Source organism: Chaetura pelagica, unplaced genomic scaffold, assembly GCF_000747805.2.
Source record: "Chaetura pelagica isolate M959 unplaced genomic scaffold, ChaPel_1.0 scaffold346, whole genome shotgun sequence".
NCBI lineage: Eukaryota > Metazoa > Chordata > Aves > Apodiformes > Apodidae > Chaetura > Chaetura pelagica.
Window position 1 is genome coordinate 2,854,963 of NW_009953797.1, and position 20,320 is coordinate 2,875,282.

The 20,320-nt window shown below is 36.5% G+C and overlaps 1 protein-coding gene across 3 annotated transcripts in view; it reads left to right on the plus strand.

Annotated features, from left to right (window-relative positions):
• The window catches only part of OGDHL (oxoglutarate dehydrogenase-like), a 46,315-nt gene that overhangs the window by 796 nt on the left and 25,199 nt on the right, over positions 1 to 20,320 (plus strand). For 2 of the 3 annotated variants that reach the window (XM_010001132.1, XM_010001134.1), the window contains exons 2-11: positions 6,084 to 6,263; positions 8,410 to 8,512; positions 11,775 to 11,890; positions 13,831 to 13,985; positions 16,230 to 16,376; positions 16,943 to 17,033; positions 17,566 to 17,745; positions 18,106 to 18,234; positions 18,616 to 18,795; positions 19,065 to 19,217. In XM_010001132.1, the coding sequence (XP_009999434.1) occupies positions 6,084 to 6,263; positions 8,410 to 8,512; positions 11,775 to 11,890; positions 13,831 to 13,985; positions 16,230 to 16,376; positions 16,943 to 17,033; positions 17,566 to 17,745; positions 18,106 to 18,234; positions 18,616 to 18,795; positions 19,065 to 19,217 (1,434 nt within the window). The remainder of the gene's footprint in view (positions 1 to 6,083; positions 6,264 to 8,409; positions 8,513 to 11,774; positions 11,891 to 13,830; positions 13,986 to 16,229; positions 16,377 to 16,942; positions 17,034 to 17,565; positions 17,746 to 18,105; positions 18,235 to 18,615; positions 18,796 to 19,064; positions 19,218 to 20,320) is intronic. The other variant, XM_010001135.1, reaches the window with a different exon arrangement.

Sequence of the window (20,320 nt, forward strand, 5' to 3'; positions counted from 1 at the left end):
TACTTTGAATCTATTCCCCAAATAATTTCTTCTGTGCAAAATACACAGACTTATTTTTTACAAGCTTACTGCTGACAAGGAAGGTTCTCTTACAGTGATACATGTGTATTAACTTAAGAAGCTGATGGGAAGTCTCATAAATTTTAAGAGAGACATGTCATTTTCTGGAGAAGTAATGTGAATTGTGCCCAACATGTTTACCAAATTGGTTGAGTGTTCCTTTATTCTTGAGGCATATGTATCAAAATGTCACTTAGAAGTTGTTGCTCTAAGTCTGATAATCTATCTAAAGTGTGAGGAAGCGATGCATGCTGAGAAAAAAAGAGACCAAAAAAATAAGCAGTTTTGTAGCTGTTTTTTATAGATATTGGGTATGAAGTTAGTCTTGGAAGCTGACATGCAGTGACAGTTCTGGTGAGTGAATGTTAATCAGATAGCAGATACATCCTAGGTCTTTGGTTTAACAGCTGAACTTGGAACTGAAGAGACCTTTTCCAGGGGTTGCTCCTCTCATCCCATCTGTCTTTGATTCTTCATCATGTTACTACCAACTATATTTCCAGCCAGTGTAGAGCAATGTAGCACGTTGTGTGGGTGCATTGAATTAATTTCTGAGAAGGTCTCATGGTGTATTGGTTGCTATAGATCGATAATGGACTCCTTCTTTTTAGGGACACTGAAGGAATGAAGTCATGCAGGAATGTGTGTGGTGACCTCTTGTCTTTTACGTGTTTTATTTAAGTCACTTCGACTCGCAAAAACCTTTATCTTAAGAAGAATTCAATTTATTCTTCAGTCCCTTTGCGACAGTGAATGTCCCTGCTGTGAAGTCTGGCGAACTTGTGCCGCTTGACAAACTGGGCAGGCGGCAGGAGGCGGGAGCTGGCCAGGGTGCTGAGCGGCGCCGGCAGGAGTGAATTGAATTTAAATGTACTAGTAGAGCAGGGTTTGGCCTGGGGAGTGGATCCCAGGAAATTCAAGATGTATGTTCTTTCGCGGTTTAACAGTATGTAACACTTACTGTTACAGTATGTAATAGTATGTAATACTTACACCAGTAATGAGCTGAAATAAATTAACTTCACTGGTTTGTGAGTCTTAATGTGATTGATAAACATTGTAGATTACTTTACAGCTGTTCTTGCCTAATAATTAGTTTTTCTGCACCCTAGAAAAATGGGAAGGAGAATGGTGTCAATTTACTTTTACTTTGTTTCGTAAAAAAAAATATTTTTAGTTTCTTGAAAGCTGTCTCTTTTCATCAGCTGAAAGCTGTAAATACCCACCCGTGATTTTTGTTGACAGAAATTGTTCCATAAAATGTTGAGAGTGGAACTCACCCGGTTTCCTTAAAAATACAAAAAAAATCATGCTGTAGTTATATTACTGTGGGCAAGTTGTGAATTTGTCATCATGCTATAGAAGTGGTGGAAGTGTTGGAAAATAATGTCAGGAGACACCAATGGCTTATGTGGTGTTGATTATGGTATTGTTAATGCTTGGACTGTCTCTGCAGGCTACTCGCATTTCATTGCTTTATCCAGTATGTCCAGCATGGGTTAGGGAGCCAGTTTGTGCTAGGCTTTTAGACAATAGTCTGAATGCCTTTCCACAGGACAGTTCTAAATAGTCTAATAGTCTTTCCTCTTATTTTACTATTTTTCCTCATGTTTCTTTTTCCTGGATATCTCCTTCTTATCAGAGGGCATGTGCCTCCTTCTAGTTGATGGTTTGAAAAAGCTTTATTTTTCCTGGACTTTAAAAATCATACTGTATTCAGTTTTACTTAGATGATGTGAGGAAATAGACTCTCTATTGCTAGGAAGCTACAAAGCAGGTATTCTTTAGTGGGGTGCTGGGTGCATGGGGGATCTCTTCTTCCACACATGCACACCAACAGACAAGAACACTACATATTTATTCACTTAAAAATATACATATGCATTACCTAACAAAAGAATAGGCAGGATTATACAGGGTAATTCCCTGAGTTCATTATAATATTTAAATAATTTCCTCATAGTCATTAACATAAAGCTACACCCCTTCACACATGCGCACTGCCTTTTGATGGTTGTGGGCCCGGGTCCTGTGGAGGAAGGCTTATAGTCTTCTTCGCTGTGCTGGGTCATGTTGTTCCTCATTCTGGCAGGTTGGCTGATGTACCCAGATGAATCTTGCTTCTAGGCTCTCAGTTGAGACACATCCTAGTTCAACACAATACCTCTAACAAACATTAGCAGATTCTATTCTACAGCATCACATAGGTTTGGCAAATTTAACCCTTAAATCTCTAATTCATTGAAACTCCAATTAATCAAGGTTCCTGTTTCCCTCTCAGATGTTGTGACTGTACATATGTGCTTATTTAAAAATAACATTTGTCACGTTCCAATGAGCCTGTTCAGTGTTACTAGTGGTTTTTTTTCTAAAACTCTCTCCTTTCTCTCCTTTTAAATTTCCTATTTTCCTATTTTCCTGTCTTTTAAATTAAGGTTTGTTAGAGTAGCCAAAACAACAATCAGGATAAGATGACGTGGCTCTGAAAAAGGCATCAATATTTCTCCCTGAAGCATGGTGTCAGGGCTATAGATCATAAGGGAGAAGCTTGACAAGTCTCAGTTATTACTATCACAAGATTAATTACAAAACTACATGGTTGGATATTGAGTACATAATGCCTGCCATGTTATCATGTGTGCAGCCATTTTACCGTGAATGTGTAATCACTTGTTTACATACTTGGGAAAAGTGTGGGGTTTTTGCTTTGCTTTGACTTAATCTTATATATATTTTATTTTTTTTAATGATGTAGTGGTGCTCAGTGTGTCTTCTAAGGCTTTACTGTCCTCACTGCAGTTGATAAATATTGTGATAGAAAAAACCCAAACCATCAAGATAACTAATATGATACTTGTTAGTGCAATACTGTTTATTACATGAGAGTAGAAGAGGGGTGCTGAATCACTTGAATTGTATTATATTACCTCAGAAAATAATGATTAACTATGACATAGATTTGCTGATGGGAAAAGAAAGGAGTGTTATCATATATCACAACAGTAATTTTTATTTTACAGATGCATTTTTCTATTATAAATCTCCTCTGCCATCTTCTTAAAGAACTTCACTAATTTAGTGGAGAACATGCAGGTTTGCTATGAAACCAAGCTGGTCTTCTGTCTGTTCAGACACATAGCAAATGCTGTTGCCAAAGACTGACATTGATACACAGTGCTTGAAGACTATAATCTGGTATCAATCTTGAAAGACATTATAGAAATTTGTAAAAGCTTTGATGGATGTGTATCTAGAAAAAACTAATTTTCTGTAGCTAAACGATGTATTTTCCCTCCCCTCTGATTGAATGTCAAGCCTGCGCAACAAATCAATAAGTTCAGAAATGTGATGGGAAAAAATTGTGTGCGTTCCTTCTGTCCCAGCTGGCAGCATCATTAGGTATAAACCTTTTGAGGGTATTTCTTTATATTTGTGAGTTTGCATGAAGAAAGGGTCTTATGCTTATTCTCCTTAAACAGGTAGCTTGTTGGGCGAGGCTATTTGGATTTTGTTAGCAACTGCTTCAGCAGAGCCCTTGTCTAAAACCATATTCAGTTGTTTGAGGGGACTGTTTTTGCGATAACTTTTATATCTAAATGAAAGGTTTTTGACTCAACAAAAAGATAGTTGTATTATTATCATCATTGTATGTGTATCATGGTTTTGTAAAAGTGAGGAAGGAACTTTAACATAAGCAAAACATTCTTTATTAAAACTTCGAAGGATTACCAAATGTCAGATTTGTTACAGATCCACATGTGTGTTTGCAGTTTCCTAATTTAGTGAAAGTTAGTAACTGAATTGCCAGAATAATTTCTCCAGTCTAAGAAGCCTTAGTTACAACACAAAAGTATCAGTTTTTTTCTGTCTTGGATCTGCAGACTTTCAGACTAGGTGCTATATAGGCATGGAACAACAATTTTTAATACATGGTAAGAAGGTGTTTAGAGACCTCATCAGTCTCTACAGCTACCTGAAAGGTCACTGTAGAGAGGTTGGTGCCTCTTTTCGCAGGTAATTAGCAACAGAACAGGAGGGAATGGCTTCAAGCTGCAACAGGGGAGGTTTAGACTGGACATTAGGAAAAATTTTTTCACAGAAAGCGAGGTCAGACACTGGAATAGGCTGCCACTGGAATAGGTGGTTGGGTCACCATCCCTGGATGTGTTTAAGGGTCATTTGGATGTGGTGTTGGTAGATATGGTTCAGGGGAGAACTTTGTAGAGTGGGGATGATGATTGGACTCGGTGATCCCAAGGGTCTTTTCCAACCTGAATAGTTCTGTGATTCTACAAGAGTATACCAGAGGAAATGCAGTTACACTAATGGGCTCTTGCAGACCATGTATAGCATCTTGTGTAAATTCAGACTTCTCATCTCAGTGTGGCTATCAAAGAGTCAAAGTAAGAAGCATATAGGATATGGCCATAAATGAGAGAAGGGAGAAGGAATGAGTTCTTCATCAGTCTGTAGAGGACTGACCACCAAGTACGATCTGTCTGACTTAATTTGTCATGGTATGTAGAAGTTACGTTATGTTTAGATCAAGTCTGTGTAAGAGCAGGGTGATAAGTAAGTTTATTGTATTTTTGTCAAAGCAGCTTTGTACTAATAAAGAATTAAGAGAGGTGCATTAAAACAGTGTTTCTCAGGCAGTGGCTTCACGCTGATGACAAGGTACCACAGGTCCAATGAGTCACCTTCCATAACTTGAACTTGCAGGGTTGACTGATGTTTAGCTCTTGTATGCTGCCCCTCTCAAGGTGTTTTTGAACATCTTAAAGCTTGTAGAAATTTCATTATGAAGACTTTTTGTTAATTCAAACAAATTTATAAATAGTTTTTGTTGTCAAACTGCAGTCAACATTGCACAGTAGAAGAATATTTATGAATATTACATTATTTTGATTTTTTGGTGTGTATTCTGTAATGAATTTATTAAATAATTTTCTTTTTGAAATAAAATGTGTGGGCTACTATTTGTCTTTTCTAGTACTGTTTCCTTGAAATGTGTTAGTTCCAAGCTCACAGCCAGGGTAAATAACATTCACTGTACAAAATTACATTTAGCCTTTACAGTCCTACTGTTCCAGTCACACAGATTTAAAAGTTTTTAAATAGCTTCCTTTCTTTCCTAAGTTAGCCAAATTCAGGAAAGTACTTTATAACCTTTCATTACATTTTGTGGAAACTGTAAGCTAAGCACAAGTGCTAGTGCAGACTTTATTCTTTGTTGAAAGTAAGCATCTCAGGTGTTTTATCCCACTCTGCTGCTATCTGTTGGCATCCATACATCTTATACTGTTCTAACCTGGGATACTGGCCACCTCATCAGATTGGAAACAATTCAGGAAAACCAGACCTGGGCATATGTGAAGGAAGTGGCATGTGTAAAAGTGAAGACTGAAATAAAAAGAATATTTTGTTTGTTGTGATTCTGCACCTGAAATGAGGTCCATAATTTATTTCACAGTAAGGTAACCTAACCTAGTGAGAAAAGGATCATAGACCAAAAACCTTACTCAGAAAAATTGTAATAGCTTTTAAAGAGTTTCTTCAAGAAAGGCCCTTAAGGACTGATTGTGGGTTAGCATATTCAGTAGGTGTCTTAAAGTATCATAAATTCTTTAAGTATCATTAAAGGAACGGATTAAATTAATTTATTAAGTTTTTCAGTTTCATAAGTGTGATACCTCTTTACAAGCAGCATAGTATCATACCCATTACTGGTTGCCTGAATAAACATCACAGTTAAAAAGAGCTTTGTGGATGAATAATGTACGAAGATGCTTTGCACTCGTGTGCTGGAGAGTTTTCCACTGAGCAAGCTCAATGTAAGAAATGAGGTGAAAGGGCTACTAAGCTGCAGACATATCAGTGCTGTCTTTTTGCTGGCTATTAGTGGTACTTCATACTGTAATGTAGCCAGGTACCAGCTGCAGCTTGAAGGAGCTGCTTTTGGTTGAGACTTTTTTTTTGAGGTAATAATTTTTGCTTCTTTCTTTCTCTTTACCCATGTCCAGTCCTGGGATTTGTTTTTCCGAAATGCTAATGCAGGCCAATCATATGATCCCCATCTACCAGATCAGCTAGAAAGAAGGCCATCATTTCTTCAGAGCCATGGCCTACCCCAGACTCCAGGTAAAGCTGAAAAGCTTGTTGAAGATCATCTTGCTGTGCAGTCTTTGATAAGAGCATACCAAGTAAGTGTACTTTGGGGTAGGTGTGGGAGGGCCTCTCCTTTGCAAACAACATTTTGATTCCTTTTTATGTTCCTGTTTGTTTTCTCATCTTAACTCTTGACTATTGTCATGATTCTGATCCAGAGTGGCTTGAACTTGACAGTCTTTTCTTTCCTGCACAGTAAGTGAGCACTGCAATCCTGGATTCAGACTGGATGTACCTCTGCCTTCAGATTACCCATAGCCATGATACTGGTCATCTGACTTAACCTGGAAGCTCTTTATGAAGATAGTAGTTTGTGAAAGGGAACACAGATCTATTGGTTTTGACTGGTTTACCAACAGCAGGAGCCAAACATGTCAAAGCTTTGCCTTTACTGTTCTTTTGGCTCACTTAACTGTATTAAGATTTCTGTGTGTCTGATTCAGTAAGTTACTTGACTGAATTGGGAAAAAAAGTTATCTGAAATAGTTTTGCTTCATATGAAGGGAATTGTCCTAGATACACTCCTACTAATGAATCCTCAATTTCTTCTAGAGAACCGTTCATCAAAGTTGACTTTTTTCACACTCAGACTTAGTCAAATATATAATACATGCATGTATTTTCACAAGATTGATCTCTGATTTTTGCAGTTGTTGCTGTTTTCTGTACCCTGTGAAAGAAGTGGAAGTTATTAAAAAGTAACTTGATATTGAGAAAAATTCTGTCTTTAAGTTAATGACCAAACTGCTCCTGGAGTGTAATATGGCACAGCATGTTACTGATTTGCTCTTCAGGGTTTTGGTGTCCTTGCTAATTCTCTTCCTACTTATACGGCAGAGCAGATGAAGTGTAGGGAGGTGAAGTCTTTCCTTTTCATGATGCTTGAGACAGAATTGTTTCCTTAGTTCCAGTCAGATAGACTTTGTGCTGCTGTAAACAATGAGGTGGCACAGGTGTTGCCGTGGGCATCGTTTGACCTGTCAGTGTTTTATTACTGGTGATTCATGAGATGCAAAGAATCTCAGGGGCTAGGCTGCATTTACAGGGTTGATGGTTCTAAAAAAGATGCTGTGTTTCTGTTTGCTTATGATTGGAAAGCATCTTGTTATGAACTCTCCTGCAAATACAGAATGTTTGAATAGTAATTTTACAAGTCCCTTCTGGATGAACAACGCTTTAATCACACTTTATTACTGTGCAATTAAATTAATTATTAGTATTGCAACTTCGTAATTTTTTTTTCATGGACTGTTAGGATCCTTGTTGTGTGAATGAAATTCTACCCAAGTGAGCTGAATTAGTTCTTAAAAAGAAAAACATTAAGGGCAAAGTATTAATAAATTAATCTATTTTAAAGCTTTTATTGAGCTAATTTGGAATATGAGAATCACGCAGAACAGACATTGTATTAAAAAAATCAGGTTTTATTTGTGGCTCTATTGAATCAATTAGTTATTTTTTCTGTAGCAGTGTTATAATACAAGACACTAGTTGATCGCAACTTGTGGCATGCATTGACACCAGTCATACTGATAACTGAAAGCTGGCTAAATTCACCCTGAAGTTTATGTTTTTTGGTGTCTTGAGTGTCAGCTTTACCATAGATGACATTCCCAACATTTCAGTAAAGACAATAAACACTGATGCTATCTGATGTGGAGTGATCCTTTCACTTCCAATATAAACTTCTTCAGCACCAAAAGGAGTGCTCCCTTCACTTCCAATATAAACTTCTTCAGCACCAATCTATTTTAGGTCAGTAATGCAGGTCCAGAAAGGAGGATTCAGGCAAAAACCCCAGAATTACAGAATTAGCAAATGACAGAATATGTAGACTAGTCGTAGTTTCTTAATTTTACCCAGAGATTTAGAATACAATCTTTTTCTTAAACTTCAGTGTAATTCCAGTTTAAATTGCATATAAGACAAAATAAAGGTTGTGTTCTAATGTATATTCAGCAATTTTTAATAGAGGTACTGTACATATCCAGACATATAATGCTTATGTCCTGTGCTTATGAAAAAACTTGGGAAGTATAACCCTCTTATGACATTAGTGATGTTTGTTTATTTGACTTCATGGCTGATATACATATTATGGAGAGATATCAGTGACTTTTTCCCTTTGTCTAGCTTTTGTTAGTGTGATTTCTTGTATCTCTCACTTTCCTCCTTTTTCAGATCCGTGGCCATCATGTCGCTCAGTTGGATCCACTTGGAATTCTGGATGCAGACTTGGATTCGTTTGTTCCATCTGACTTAATCACTACAATTGATAAACTTGGTGTGTACACTGGACGCCTTTTTTTTTGCTGTTGTCATTTGTCTCATGTCTCATTGGGCTGAGGGGATTTAGTAATTTCAGGGAAGCTTCTACCTTTTCTGCTTGCTGGTATCATGAAAGAGTTTCTTTGAGTATCTGTGAGGAGGCTCAAATTTCAGGACAATGGAATTTCTGCTCTGAGATCACAGGTGAGGTTCCTGTGAATTCATCTTCTGATGAATGATGATTACAAACACTTTAGAAAAAACCCAAATCTTACAGTTTTGAACCGCACCAGAAATTAATGCTAAACAATACATTAGGCCAAGATTCTCATAATCTAAATTACTTTTATACCATTATGCTTGATGCTTGTCTTGACTGGGGACATCTGAAGGCTAGCCAATAGGAAAAACAAGCAAAATCCAAAGTGCTAGATAGAGGAACTTAAGGTAAATTTCATACCAAGTTTGGATTCTAGCCACTGATACTTATTCTTTCTTTAGAACTTGAAAAAGTCTGAAGTTCTCAGAAGAAAACATGGAAAGTGTAGAATTCTTGTGTGTATAATCCAGTGGTGATCATTTTATTTTACTGATGGAAGAGTGTAATACACAAGAGTTTGCTTTTGTGAAGATTGCTCTGGTCGCTAGGAGGGCATGCCTTTGGGAAATTCCACTGATCAATTTATTTGCTCCTTTCTGCTTGAATTGATTGATTTTTGTCTACTCTTCGGTCTACTTGGCATGTTTAAAAGGTAGTTTTCTACTTGATAAAAACACTGAATCAATTTTCCTTTGATATGTAGGGAAGCTTTTTTGGACCAGACATAAAACATGGTGCAAGTAGTAGATAAAACACGTTCTGCTTAATTTTACTGGAAGTACATCTTTTCCCTCTTTGCTGCTACACTTCCTATTTCTGTTGGTAGAAGAAGCAGCAGTTCTGACCCTTGGTCATATAAAGGTAGTAGAGTGCGTAAGACTGTAAATAAAGAGGTGTTTACACATATCAGGGGTTCTCTTTGAAGTTTGCCAGCTTTAATTATACTAGAAAATTCGTTAGACTTCTACTGCATAAATATAATTGTTTGGAGCATATGTGATTGCTAGCATCTCACTACACATTTCTTTAAAAATAAATTCAGTACAGAGCATTGTGACTGGTCAAAAGGCATTGTACTGAGGCCCTCATGAGCATAGAAAAAAAGTGTTAGACTTCTGAATGAGATGGAGGAATGTGTCTCAGAGTGTAACTGAGGTGATACTTCAGTTTATGAGGGGAAACAGAATTTCTAACCTAGTCTTGGCACAGCAAAAAATAGAAGGATCTCAAATGTTGCATATACTTGAATGTTCCAGGCAGGAAACTTATGAAAGGTCTCTAGTAGTACAGAAAGTATTGTAGTGTATAATTTTTCCAGGCATTTTCTCTGTCCTGTCTTCAAGTTTCTTTTTTGAGAAACCCTCTGTTAGGAAGTTTCTTTTGGGAGTTGCTTCTTAAAATGCAGTTACGGGTGTGCACACTACATGATTCAAGTTATAGAGTTGCTTTCAGGGACTCTTGGATTTAAGTGAGGTTTTATCTCTTTAAACATGAGGTGATGCTTCAGTGACTATACAGTGCTGCGGTACAAAGCACAGCTGTTATGTGCCCAAATCACTCCTATATGTGTTCTGGTTTTTGCATGACAGAACATGAAGAGCCTATGAATTCTGAGTGGAAGTCAGCAAAGGAAAAAAAATAAAACAGAATGTTGGCACTGCTTTTTTTAAAATTACACTAAAGCCCCTGTCATTCCCTGTGCCCCTTCTCCTCCTTTTTTCCTTTTTTTTTTTTAGCAATCATTTGGTGCTACAAAAACCTACTACAGTACCAAAAAGGAGAAACAGTGATACGCAAACACTTTTTTTGTAACTCCAGATTTTACATTTTAATATAATAATATATACATATTTAATACATTATTAGAGTATTTATTCTAAAGTGCTATTTAAAAATATATTTTAAATATATTATTTTAAAAGCTCAAGGTGTGTTATTAGTGACACTGTTGCATAGCAAAAGTCCTATGGCTTAACTTCAACTCTCAATGCTAAGTTCCGTTATTATTTCATCTTTAAATTACTTCTTTCTTCTTCAGAAAACTGTTTTAACAGGGAATATGGAGGACTGTTGTATATTGATTTAAGAGTTATGTGCAGACCCTAATATCAGTGTTAAAGTGGATGCCTGCAGCTTATCTGAAACCAAGATAAAGTGTTCAAAATACAAAATGGAGAAGCTGTTTTTAGTTTTAAAAATATTTTTACGTGTGCACACACACACATATGTAATTTTAATATATATATGTTTCTATAACTGTATGTAATGAGTATTATAAGTTTTAGACATTCACTTCTTAAAATTGTAAGAAGCTATTTTTTTCTTTCTTCATCTAAACTTGTCTAGATTAAACTTCAACCAGCAAGGCCTTCAGCTTGCATTGACAACAGGCTCACAGTCTTGTCGATTGTGTATTTTGACTTTTGAAGCTGCCTAATAGTTAACAGTTTTCTTAAACCCATATTCTTACCCAGGACAAGTTTAGATATGTCTAAATCAAGATAGGATGATACACTTAAGCAAGCCTTTTAGTTGGGGGTGTGTGAGTAAATGTGTCTTTTCTATAAATAGGGCCATCAACTGGGAAATAGAGCTGTACAGGTCATTAAAACAGCTATTTCAAATTAACCTCCCTGTAGAGAGGGTGAATATAGAAACCTTGGAAGTTCTACCAGAGTTTTGGCACAGCATTATGTAGAACATGTTCTGTATTTTCATTTGCTCTATCTATTAATGTTGTATAAATTATTCTACTCATTTTGTCTGTGAAAAGTGCTTCTCACCATGTTTTTTGCTCATGACAGAGCAAGAAAGAAGTCCTAGTCATTACATTTTACTAAACAGTGAAGTGCAAGATACAATGTGGAGAGTTGATGGCATATATGCTAAAATAGAAATATGTTTGGGTGATTTTATTTTCAGTTGTTCTATCTGAGCAAACAATTTGATATTCTATCTAACAGTAACTATTCAATTAAAATACTTCCTTTTAAAATCCAGACTAAACTGTCTTGTACTAATGGACTCCTCCAAAATATTAACACTTGCAATTTTTAATTTGGTACCTTCTTTCTTAATACTGCTTTATTTGCTTTAGTTTATGATGATTTGAAAAACAGTACTGGTTTTCTTTTTGTGTCCTGCTCTGCTTTGCAAATTGATAATGTACCTCTCATAGGGTTTTATGGTTTGCATGAATCAGATTTGAACAAAGTCTTTCAGCTGCCTACAACCACCTTCATAGGAGGAAATGAGAACAGTCTTTCTTTACGAGAGATCATCAAACGGCTGGAGGTCAGTGGGATGTTTTTTGATTTGGGAATGTTTTCATCCAAACAGAAGTGAACTTTTTCCTCTTGTGAATCACAAAAAACTTATCACTTGTCAATTATTAATAAAGCATATAAAGAATTGAAATAACATTTAAAATAACTTTTGTAGTTTCTAGAGATGGCAGCACTGTTAGTTTAATTGTGTGGATAGCTGAAATACATATATTAGGGAGGAGTATAAGAGGAATTAATGTGGTAGAATACTAATTCTAGTTCTTTAAAGAGTTGATATTTAAAAGGAGTAGAGCCTTTAGAACTCGTCTTTTAAGTGTCTTACCGCAGATAACACACCTTTGCATACAGTACTCAGGACATGCAGGGGTTGGTCTCAGAGCCCTAGCTTTGCTGAGATGTTTACCTGCATAAAAATACAAGGCTTGGGTACCAAACTTAAGAAAGCCCAGCTGTAGATTATAAATAATGATGGTCCTTATTTTCCATCCCAAATATTTCTCTAGAGTTTCATTATCTGACAGGTGATAGGGTTATGCCATGTGAAGTTATCAAAACTAAAATAATTTAAAGAAAAAATAATGTAAAGGAATAAATACAGAATAATAAAATCATAGAATGGTTTGGATTGGAGGGATTGATAATTAGAGGAAACTCCAAATAGCAAAACAGGTAGGAATGGTAATGAATTTGTAAACTACAGAATATTATATTCCTGATTGTGCTTCGGAGTACTTAAGTTGTAGAGATTTCTGTTGCATGGCAATGAAATCCATTAGAGTAAAAATGACTATGGATGAGGAGATATTTTACAGGATGAAACACAGAACTGAGTTACAAGAATGTAAAAATAAAAATAATTTCTGAGTAAATAAGAGTTCATGGCTTTGACCTGCTGTGTCAGAGAATGTGTTGACTCACATGTTTGACTGTTACATTGGCTTAGCTGAAGCATGGTGAGTTGTTAATCAACAACATCTCTGTTGTGCATTTGCGCTCTGTATTTGCTTTTTGGTTTTCTACTCAAAGTATGTCTGTGCAACAGTTTTCAAGAGATAATCCTTTAAGTTGCAATGTGCAAATAACTCTACAAAATAAAGAGCAAAATCTAAAAGCATCGAGGAACTGATTTGTGTTAAAGAGAAATAACATTCTGGTTTCCCTGTTCTCTCCAGAGCTTTAGATGTTTTAATGTAAAAAACTAAAATTAAATAAAAATTTAACATGAAATTCCTTTTTAGAGGCATTAGAGAGACATCTGTGTACTCAGAATAGTTTTGCCTTAAACTCACAAATAGGTCTTAATTCTGTTGACTTTTATTTTGAACAAATTTTTCTGATAATTTTTTTTAATGTCAGAAAAAGGAAAAAAAATGCAACAAGGAGATAAAATTCTGAAGTGTCGTTGCATTTTTTCTGCCATTTACCTGCTCTCAGGTGCTTGAATGCTTCTTCAGATTTTCAGCCTTCTGAGACTTGACAGTTATCAGTACATGAGGTTTCATAGCTGTCTTCTCATTTACTTCATTGCTTGATTTCAGGTGACATTTTAAAAACGCAGGGTAAATGTTGATAAATTACTTGAAATATTTGCTGGTGCATATGAAGAAAAGACTGTTGTGCCTGTAAGAAGAGTAGTGAGCTAGGTGAAATATGCCAGTCAATTTAAGGCAGGTTTATTGGCCTAATTTGAATGTATTAGCAAATGAGAATCTTCCTGATTCAAAATTTTGAAATGTTAGTTCACAGATAGAGCTTTCTGGCACAAAACTAGACTGAGTAAAATAATTTGTTTGCTTATAGAATTACTATGAGGAAGATGTGGTGGAAGAGGAAGACAAGATAGCTTTCAGAAGTGTTATGTATACAGGAAGTAGAGTTTTAAGTATATTTGTTTCTTCATGGCCCGTTGACTCCTAAACCTTCTGTGTTGGTGTTTTCACATCCTAGAATACTTACTGCCAACACATTGGCTTGGAGTTCATGTTCATCAATGATGTGGAACAGTGCCAGTGGATCCGGCAGAAGTTTGAGACGCCAGGAGTTATGAAGTTTACTAATGAGGAAAAAAGGACATTGTTGGCAAGGCTGGTGCGCTCAATGAGGTATCTTGGGGCAGTGCTGGGAAGTTGCTTTGTGACTGATGGGTGTAAGGTGACGTGGGAAGCTGGTGGTGGTCTGTAAGCAGCTGAAGCAGCTCTCATCCCTAGAATAAGACTCTCTTCTCAGACACAAAACTTACTACAACTCTTAGAATCTGAAACAGTTTGCATATCCATTGATAAATACAAGAGTTGGAGATTTACCAAGACACATTTTTTATAAAGCTTCTATGTTAAAGCACTTAAAAATGGGATGCTCACTGCAGGTGTTGGAACATACTTGTCCCAGGTCTTATTTGCCATTATTATAGCAAATTGTCTGTTAAATATTTAATTTGAACATAAGTAAAGAAATCATGTAATTGTCAAGTGAATATTGCACTTGGCTGAGTTTGTTTAACAAACCCTCAGTGTGAATCATCTCTCTTTATCTTGAGACAAGAATTTTTTGTTTTATTCCTGTATGTCAGGCTGTGGAAAGATCTGGGGTTTCTAGTAGCATGAAGGAGTCAAATGCTCATCTTCTGCCAAATTTCATTTCCGCTGAAAATGGAAGAAAAAACTTTTACATAAATTTCTATTCAGGAACCTCTAGTGGGCTTTTTTTTGGTCTAAAAATTATAAAGAAACAATTTGGTTTTGTTGAAAACTGCTTGTGCTTATGAGATTTGTGGCTTTGTAAAGCAGATAGTAATAATTCTGCTCAGGAATACCATTTTCAAAAATGTTCATTCCAAGTACTACATACTTCAGGTACCTGAAACTGAATTTTAAAGTATAATTTCTCATCCTTTGTGGTGTTCACTGATAGATTATTGAAAAAAAGAGTAATTTTTAACTCTTCCTTCTGTAAAAGGCTCATTGTATATCTTTGACCTACTTCGTGTATGCCTTAGTAAATGTGTTAGACCTTGATCGTGTAGTCTGATCTGGGTATTTTCTTAAGCCTGTGCAGGGTCAAGCGTTTCTACATTGTCCTTCTGAAAGTAACTGTATCTTTCATAAGCCTTGCTCCTCACTGGGTACTGAACACATGCAGTGACAGCAGGTGGGCTGCGAGCCCTTGTGAACTCACAGTGACACATGGGGGACTTGCAAGAAGTGACTGTGATATATTGTAGTTATTCACTCTTAGTAGCAGTTTGCCTGAAATAATGAACTTTCTGCTTGTCCACTGGATCAACTTGAAACTGCAAGAAAACAGAATGTGCAGCCACTAGTTTGAATTGTCCTGTAGGACTTGTTCACATGGGATCCTGCTTTCAGTTTATATAAAACTGGCATAGCCCTGCAGACTTTCCTGAGGAATTATGGCAGAATAGCTCAGCTGAGGGTCTGACTTGTTGCTTTATTGATAGGTGACCTAAGGAGAGTCTTTTGACAAGTCTTCATTTCACTGCCTTTAAGCCTTCAATCTAAAGAGGTAAATGTCAGCATTCTAAGTGAGGAATAAGCTGCGTATTAATGGCTTATGACAGTGTTATGAGTCCAGGCATTGCACAGATTATGTAGCCAATACAGTTATTTTAATAAAGATGTATTTTCTTTGCCTTTTGTATCTCCAAGCTTTACAAGATAATCCTTTCAGCGTTTGTGGAAGGGTACTTTTTAACCGCTCACATTGCCTCTGGCCCAAATGCATTAAAGAATGAAAGAAAACAGAGCTGTAAAAGATTGACTCTTCCTCTTGTTACAGCTGAGGCAGAGATACCAGTGTCCTAGTTTTTGGCACATTACCAGCTGTTACATCACACAATCTGAGGAGCCCTGCCATTGAATGTGACCTATGAAATAGTCATGCTTTCAGCTGTATTTCTATGGATTTTTTAATTGTTACTTCCAGAAAATACAGTTTCTCAGTTAGGTCTTCTTCAATCCATGGAAGAGAATTCATTGCTGTTACTCTGCCTTTCCAGTGGTCAGTATACATTTTGTATACGTGGTAAAGAACAGAGTTTTAACTTGGGAAATGAATTTTGTCTGAGGTGGAGACTCTTCTTCCTTTCTGAATAGTTTCTAGTCCCGTAAATGCTTTGTGGATACAAGAGAAAGAAGACTTAATTTTCTCCTATGTCTCCCTCCCTACTCTTGACTTACTTCAAGAGGCCTAAGCCTATGTATTCACAGATGTTTTGAAACAATGTGATGTAATCCTATTTGCTAAAAGATATTTGACAATAAGTGATTTCTACATTATCTTAATATAAACACTGTCTCTTGGTTTTTTTGGGTTTCTTTTTGGCAAAGGTTTGAAGACTTCCTGGCTCGCAAGTGGTCTTCTGAAAAGAGATTTGGCTTGGAAGGATGTGAAGTAATGATTCCAGCACTTAAGACCATCATTGATAAATCCAGTGAAATGGGAATCGAATATGTTATAATGGGGATGCCTCATAGGTAATTTCAGTGGAAAACTCCCAATAAATTGCTGTCCCATGACAGGTTTTGGGTTCTAGAATTTTATTAATAAATTTGGTATTAGAACCTGGGGTAGCAAGAGTCAGTCATAGTGAGTAATGGGAACGCAGAACTGTAACAAATACCTGGCAGTGAGAGGCCATAGGCTTACAAGTAAATGTTAGTGGAAATCTTCAGTGTACTTAGAAGCTGCAAGCAAATGTTGCAGCAGCCGTGGTATCTATCACATTGCATCAAGTCTAAGAATGAAAAAGCATCAAACTTTTTTTGCAGTCTGCCTTAATTAATTATTGTCTTCATGCTAAAACTGCTAGATAGCTACAGAATTAATTGCTTATACTTGGATGTTATGAAACATCTGTGAGAGCACTAGAGGAACTGCAGTGGGAGGAGAAGGGTAGAATGAAGGGTTTCTGTTTCAAAAGTTTGAGATTAACTTCTTATTTGCAAATTTCTGAAAGAAATGGCTTACTGGTTTTGTAAGTTTTATGCTGTTAACTTGGTTATTACAATTTTGAGACATAAATATGTTTGGATTTTTCTAGAGGTAGGCTGAATGTGTTGGCTAATGTAATCCGAAAAGAGCTGGAGCAGATCTTCTGTCAGTTTGATCCCAAACTTGAAGCAGCTGATGAGGTAAGATGCTTCTTCAATAGATCTATGTAGAGAGGTCAATATTCGAGGTAGTTTTTAGTCATTTTGGTCGTGGTTATTATGAAGATAGCATTATCAGCTGCTGAAATGCATGGCATTGTTTTTTAGTTTGACAAATATGATTCAATGAAATAACTTGACAAACTTAAAGACTATACTGTATCTCTAATTTGCAGAAGGTGTTTAGGAGTTACTGTAGTTGAGTTCTGTTGGTTTGCGACAAGTATGTTCCAGGTCATTTGACTGAGTTAATAATCTCTAAGCATCTTTCTTTGTTTCATATAAATGAAATGAGTATCAATATTATGTCAATATCCAGTATTGGATAGTGACACTAAGTAATAAATAGGCACCGTGTTCCAATTTGAAATGACAATGTCAAACTCATAGCACGTACTGATGTACAATTAGCTAGGTGCATTTTTCAGACTGAGGAACAAATTTGAGGTGTAGTCAATCAGATGCAACAGGTATGAATGACATTACTGAATTGTGGCTACATCTTGCATGTTAGGGATCTGGGGATGTAAAGTATCATCTGGGAATGTACCATGAGAGGATCAACCGAGCAACAAACAAGAAAATCACTCTGTCCCTGATGGCTAACCCATCTCACCTAGAAGCAGTTGATCCTGTTGTGCAAGGGAAGACAAAAGCTGAACAGTTTTATCGAGGGGATACGGCAGGGAAAAAGGTAAAGTGTTTTTTTTTTAATGTAGTAACTCTTACTGCTATTTTTTTCATCTTATGTTAAATAAAAAGTCTTTTTCTCTTCCTCCTTCCCAAAAGGGATATATCACCTGTTGAACTAGATAAGGTTTTTGACATGGTACCTTGAAGGGCAACTTCAAGAAGGAGGCTTAAACCTTCCTTTCATTTCTGAACTGAGCAAAGGCAGCAGAATGCTGACAAGTCTATGGCTTACTATTCAAATACAGTTCCATTGTATAAGCATTTCAGAAATACGGAACAAAGAAATCCTACTGAGAAGCTTAAATTGCAGATTTGCTTTCTAATGTATGTGTGTGTATGTGTGTGTAATCCTCTCTCTCAGGTTATGTCCATATTGTTACATGGGGATGCTGCCTTTGCAGGACAGGGAGTGGTTTATGAGACATTTCATCTTAGTGACCTCCCATCCTACACCACAAATGGCACTATTCACATTGTGGTCAACAACCAGGTAACAAATAGAGCATTTTTCAATCCATTCATCTGCTGAATAGTTGCTAGAGTGTATCTTTTATCCTTGTTTCTTATTAGTTGGGTGCATTTTCCCCTCTGATTATTAAAATGGTTAGGATGTTCCTGACAGTTATCATAATATCTAGCAACTCTGAGTGGATAATATTCTATCTCCTACATTTATTTAATTCAATTTATAACACATAATTGGATTAGGTTTGCTTTGTTTTATTTTTAAGGGAGCAAAAAGAAGCTAGCTAGTCATAACGAAAAATTACACTACTGCTGTGTAAACTACTATTGAATGAAAACCTCATGTGTTCAAAACAAAGTGGAGGGAAGTGCCCACATTTTTAATGGGAGTTTCTAAAATTTTTAGATCGGCTTCACCACAGATCCCCGTATGGCCCGTTCATCTCCATATCCTACTGATGTTGCTCGTGTGGTCAATGCTCCCATTTTTCATGTGAATGCTGATGACCCTGAAGCAGTGATGTATGTGTGCAGTGTAGCTGCAGAATGGCGAAACACATTCAATAAAGATGTGGTGGTTGATTTGGTAAGTCTTGGTTTTCTTAACTTTTCACTTTGTATTATGTACTACTCTCTTTTTTTTTTTTTTTCTGCAGCTTAGAAGACCCAGTCAAGAAACATTTTAATGTTTAATTGTAATGGTCTTCACTTTCTTCAACAAACAGCTAACAGTCAAACAAGAATCCATAAACGTTTTAATACCATAAACCTCCTAAAATCTCTGTAAAAGTATGAAATGGAAAGGTTTTGTTTTACATTTTTCCATACCAACAGAAACAATCTTTTCCTTTGTAGGTTTGCTACCGCAGGAGAGGGCACAATGAAATGGATGAGCCAATGTTCACCCAGCCTCTAATGTACAAGCAGATCCATAAGCAGGTGCCAGTGCTGAAGAAGTATGCTGACAAACTGATTGCAGATGGGACTGTAACTCTGCAGGAGTTTGAGGTACACACCAACGGAGTTAAAGGGAACTTAAACTGTCAATAGGAAGATACAACTGTTGCTGTTTGCTGTCTGCTTAAAAGCCTTCCTTTCATTATTGTGATAAGAATTCACCCTCTGACACTTTCTGATTCAATTTTGTTTGGATTTTCATGTAAAATAGGTAGTGTTGTAAGAAAAGGATTGAAAGTGCTGTGAGGTAATACATATTTTAAAAAAAATAAATTTGCTCCAGTTCTGAGATTTGTAAAAGGTGATAATACATGAATGCTGGCATTTGTCATCTGTTCTTCATCCCTAGAATCTTGATTCAGCAATAAGACACTGTTTGAATTCTCATAGGTATAACTATATCTTCATATTTATAACATTGGCAGGCTTGTACCCAGCAATAATGCAATAAAATGAATTTAACCTTTTTATTTTCTTGCAATAATTCAATTCATTTCAGTCATCATTTGAAATATTCCAAAAGGATCAAGTGTAGAGTCTGGTGTCTGTATTCAGCTTGTTAGGTTTTACCTTAGTCTTTTTGAAAGTGAAAGTGTAGAGTGCAGATGCAATAAAGAACCTTCTGATAGATATGGCCAACTGTGCAGTGATACAGTATTTCAGATCAACAAAAGCACAGTTAGTGTAGGTGCTTTCTGTTACTCACAGCTCGTGCAGAACTAGTTGTGGTAAGAGTGTGCCAGTAGTGACATGGGCTTTGGTGTCTGGATCCAGGATCTTGGATTTGCTGAACAGACTGAGCTCAACATTGCTGTTAATTACTTCAAAGATTAGCTAGCTCATTAACTTGAGTGTGGTTTTGAATTGGTATATAGACATTTCAGAGGCATTCTGCCTCTACAGAGTATGGCTTTGTATCTGCTGCTATTGAGAGGTGTGGCCAGGAGATTCTTAGTTATACTCTGATAGCCAGACTAGTTTTCCAGGAGGTTCTTTTCTCATCTTTAGTAGCTTCTGTGTGAGAGTTGAATAGTGCTGATCTGAGATGTATGTCTGTAAATTGTATCTGATACTTCAGCTCTGTTTTGTTCTAGAGTACTGCTTGCTACATCAGCTCATGATACTCTCATCTGTACTATCTGTCCAATAAATCA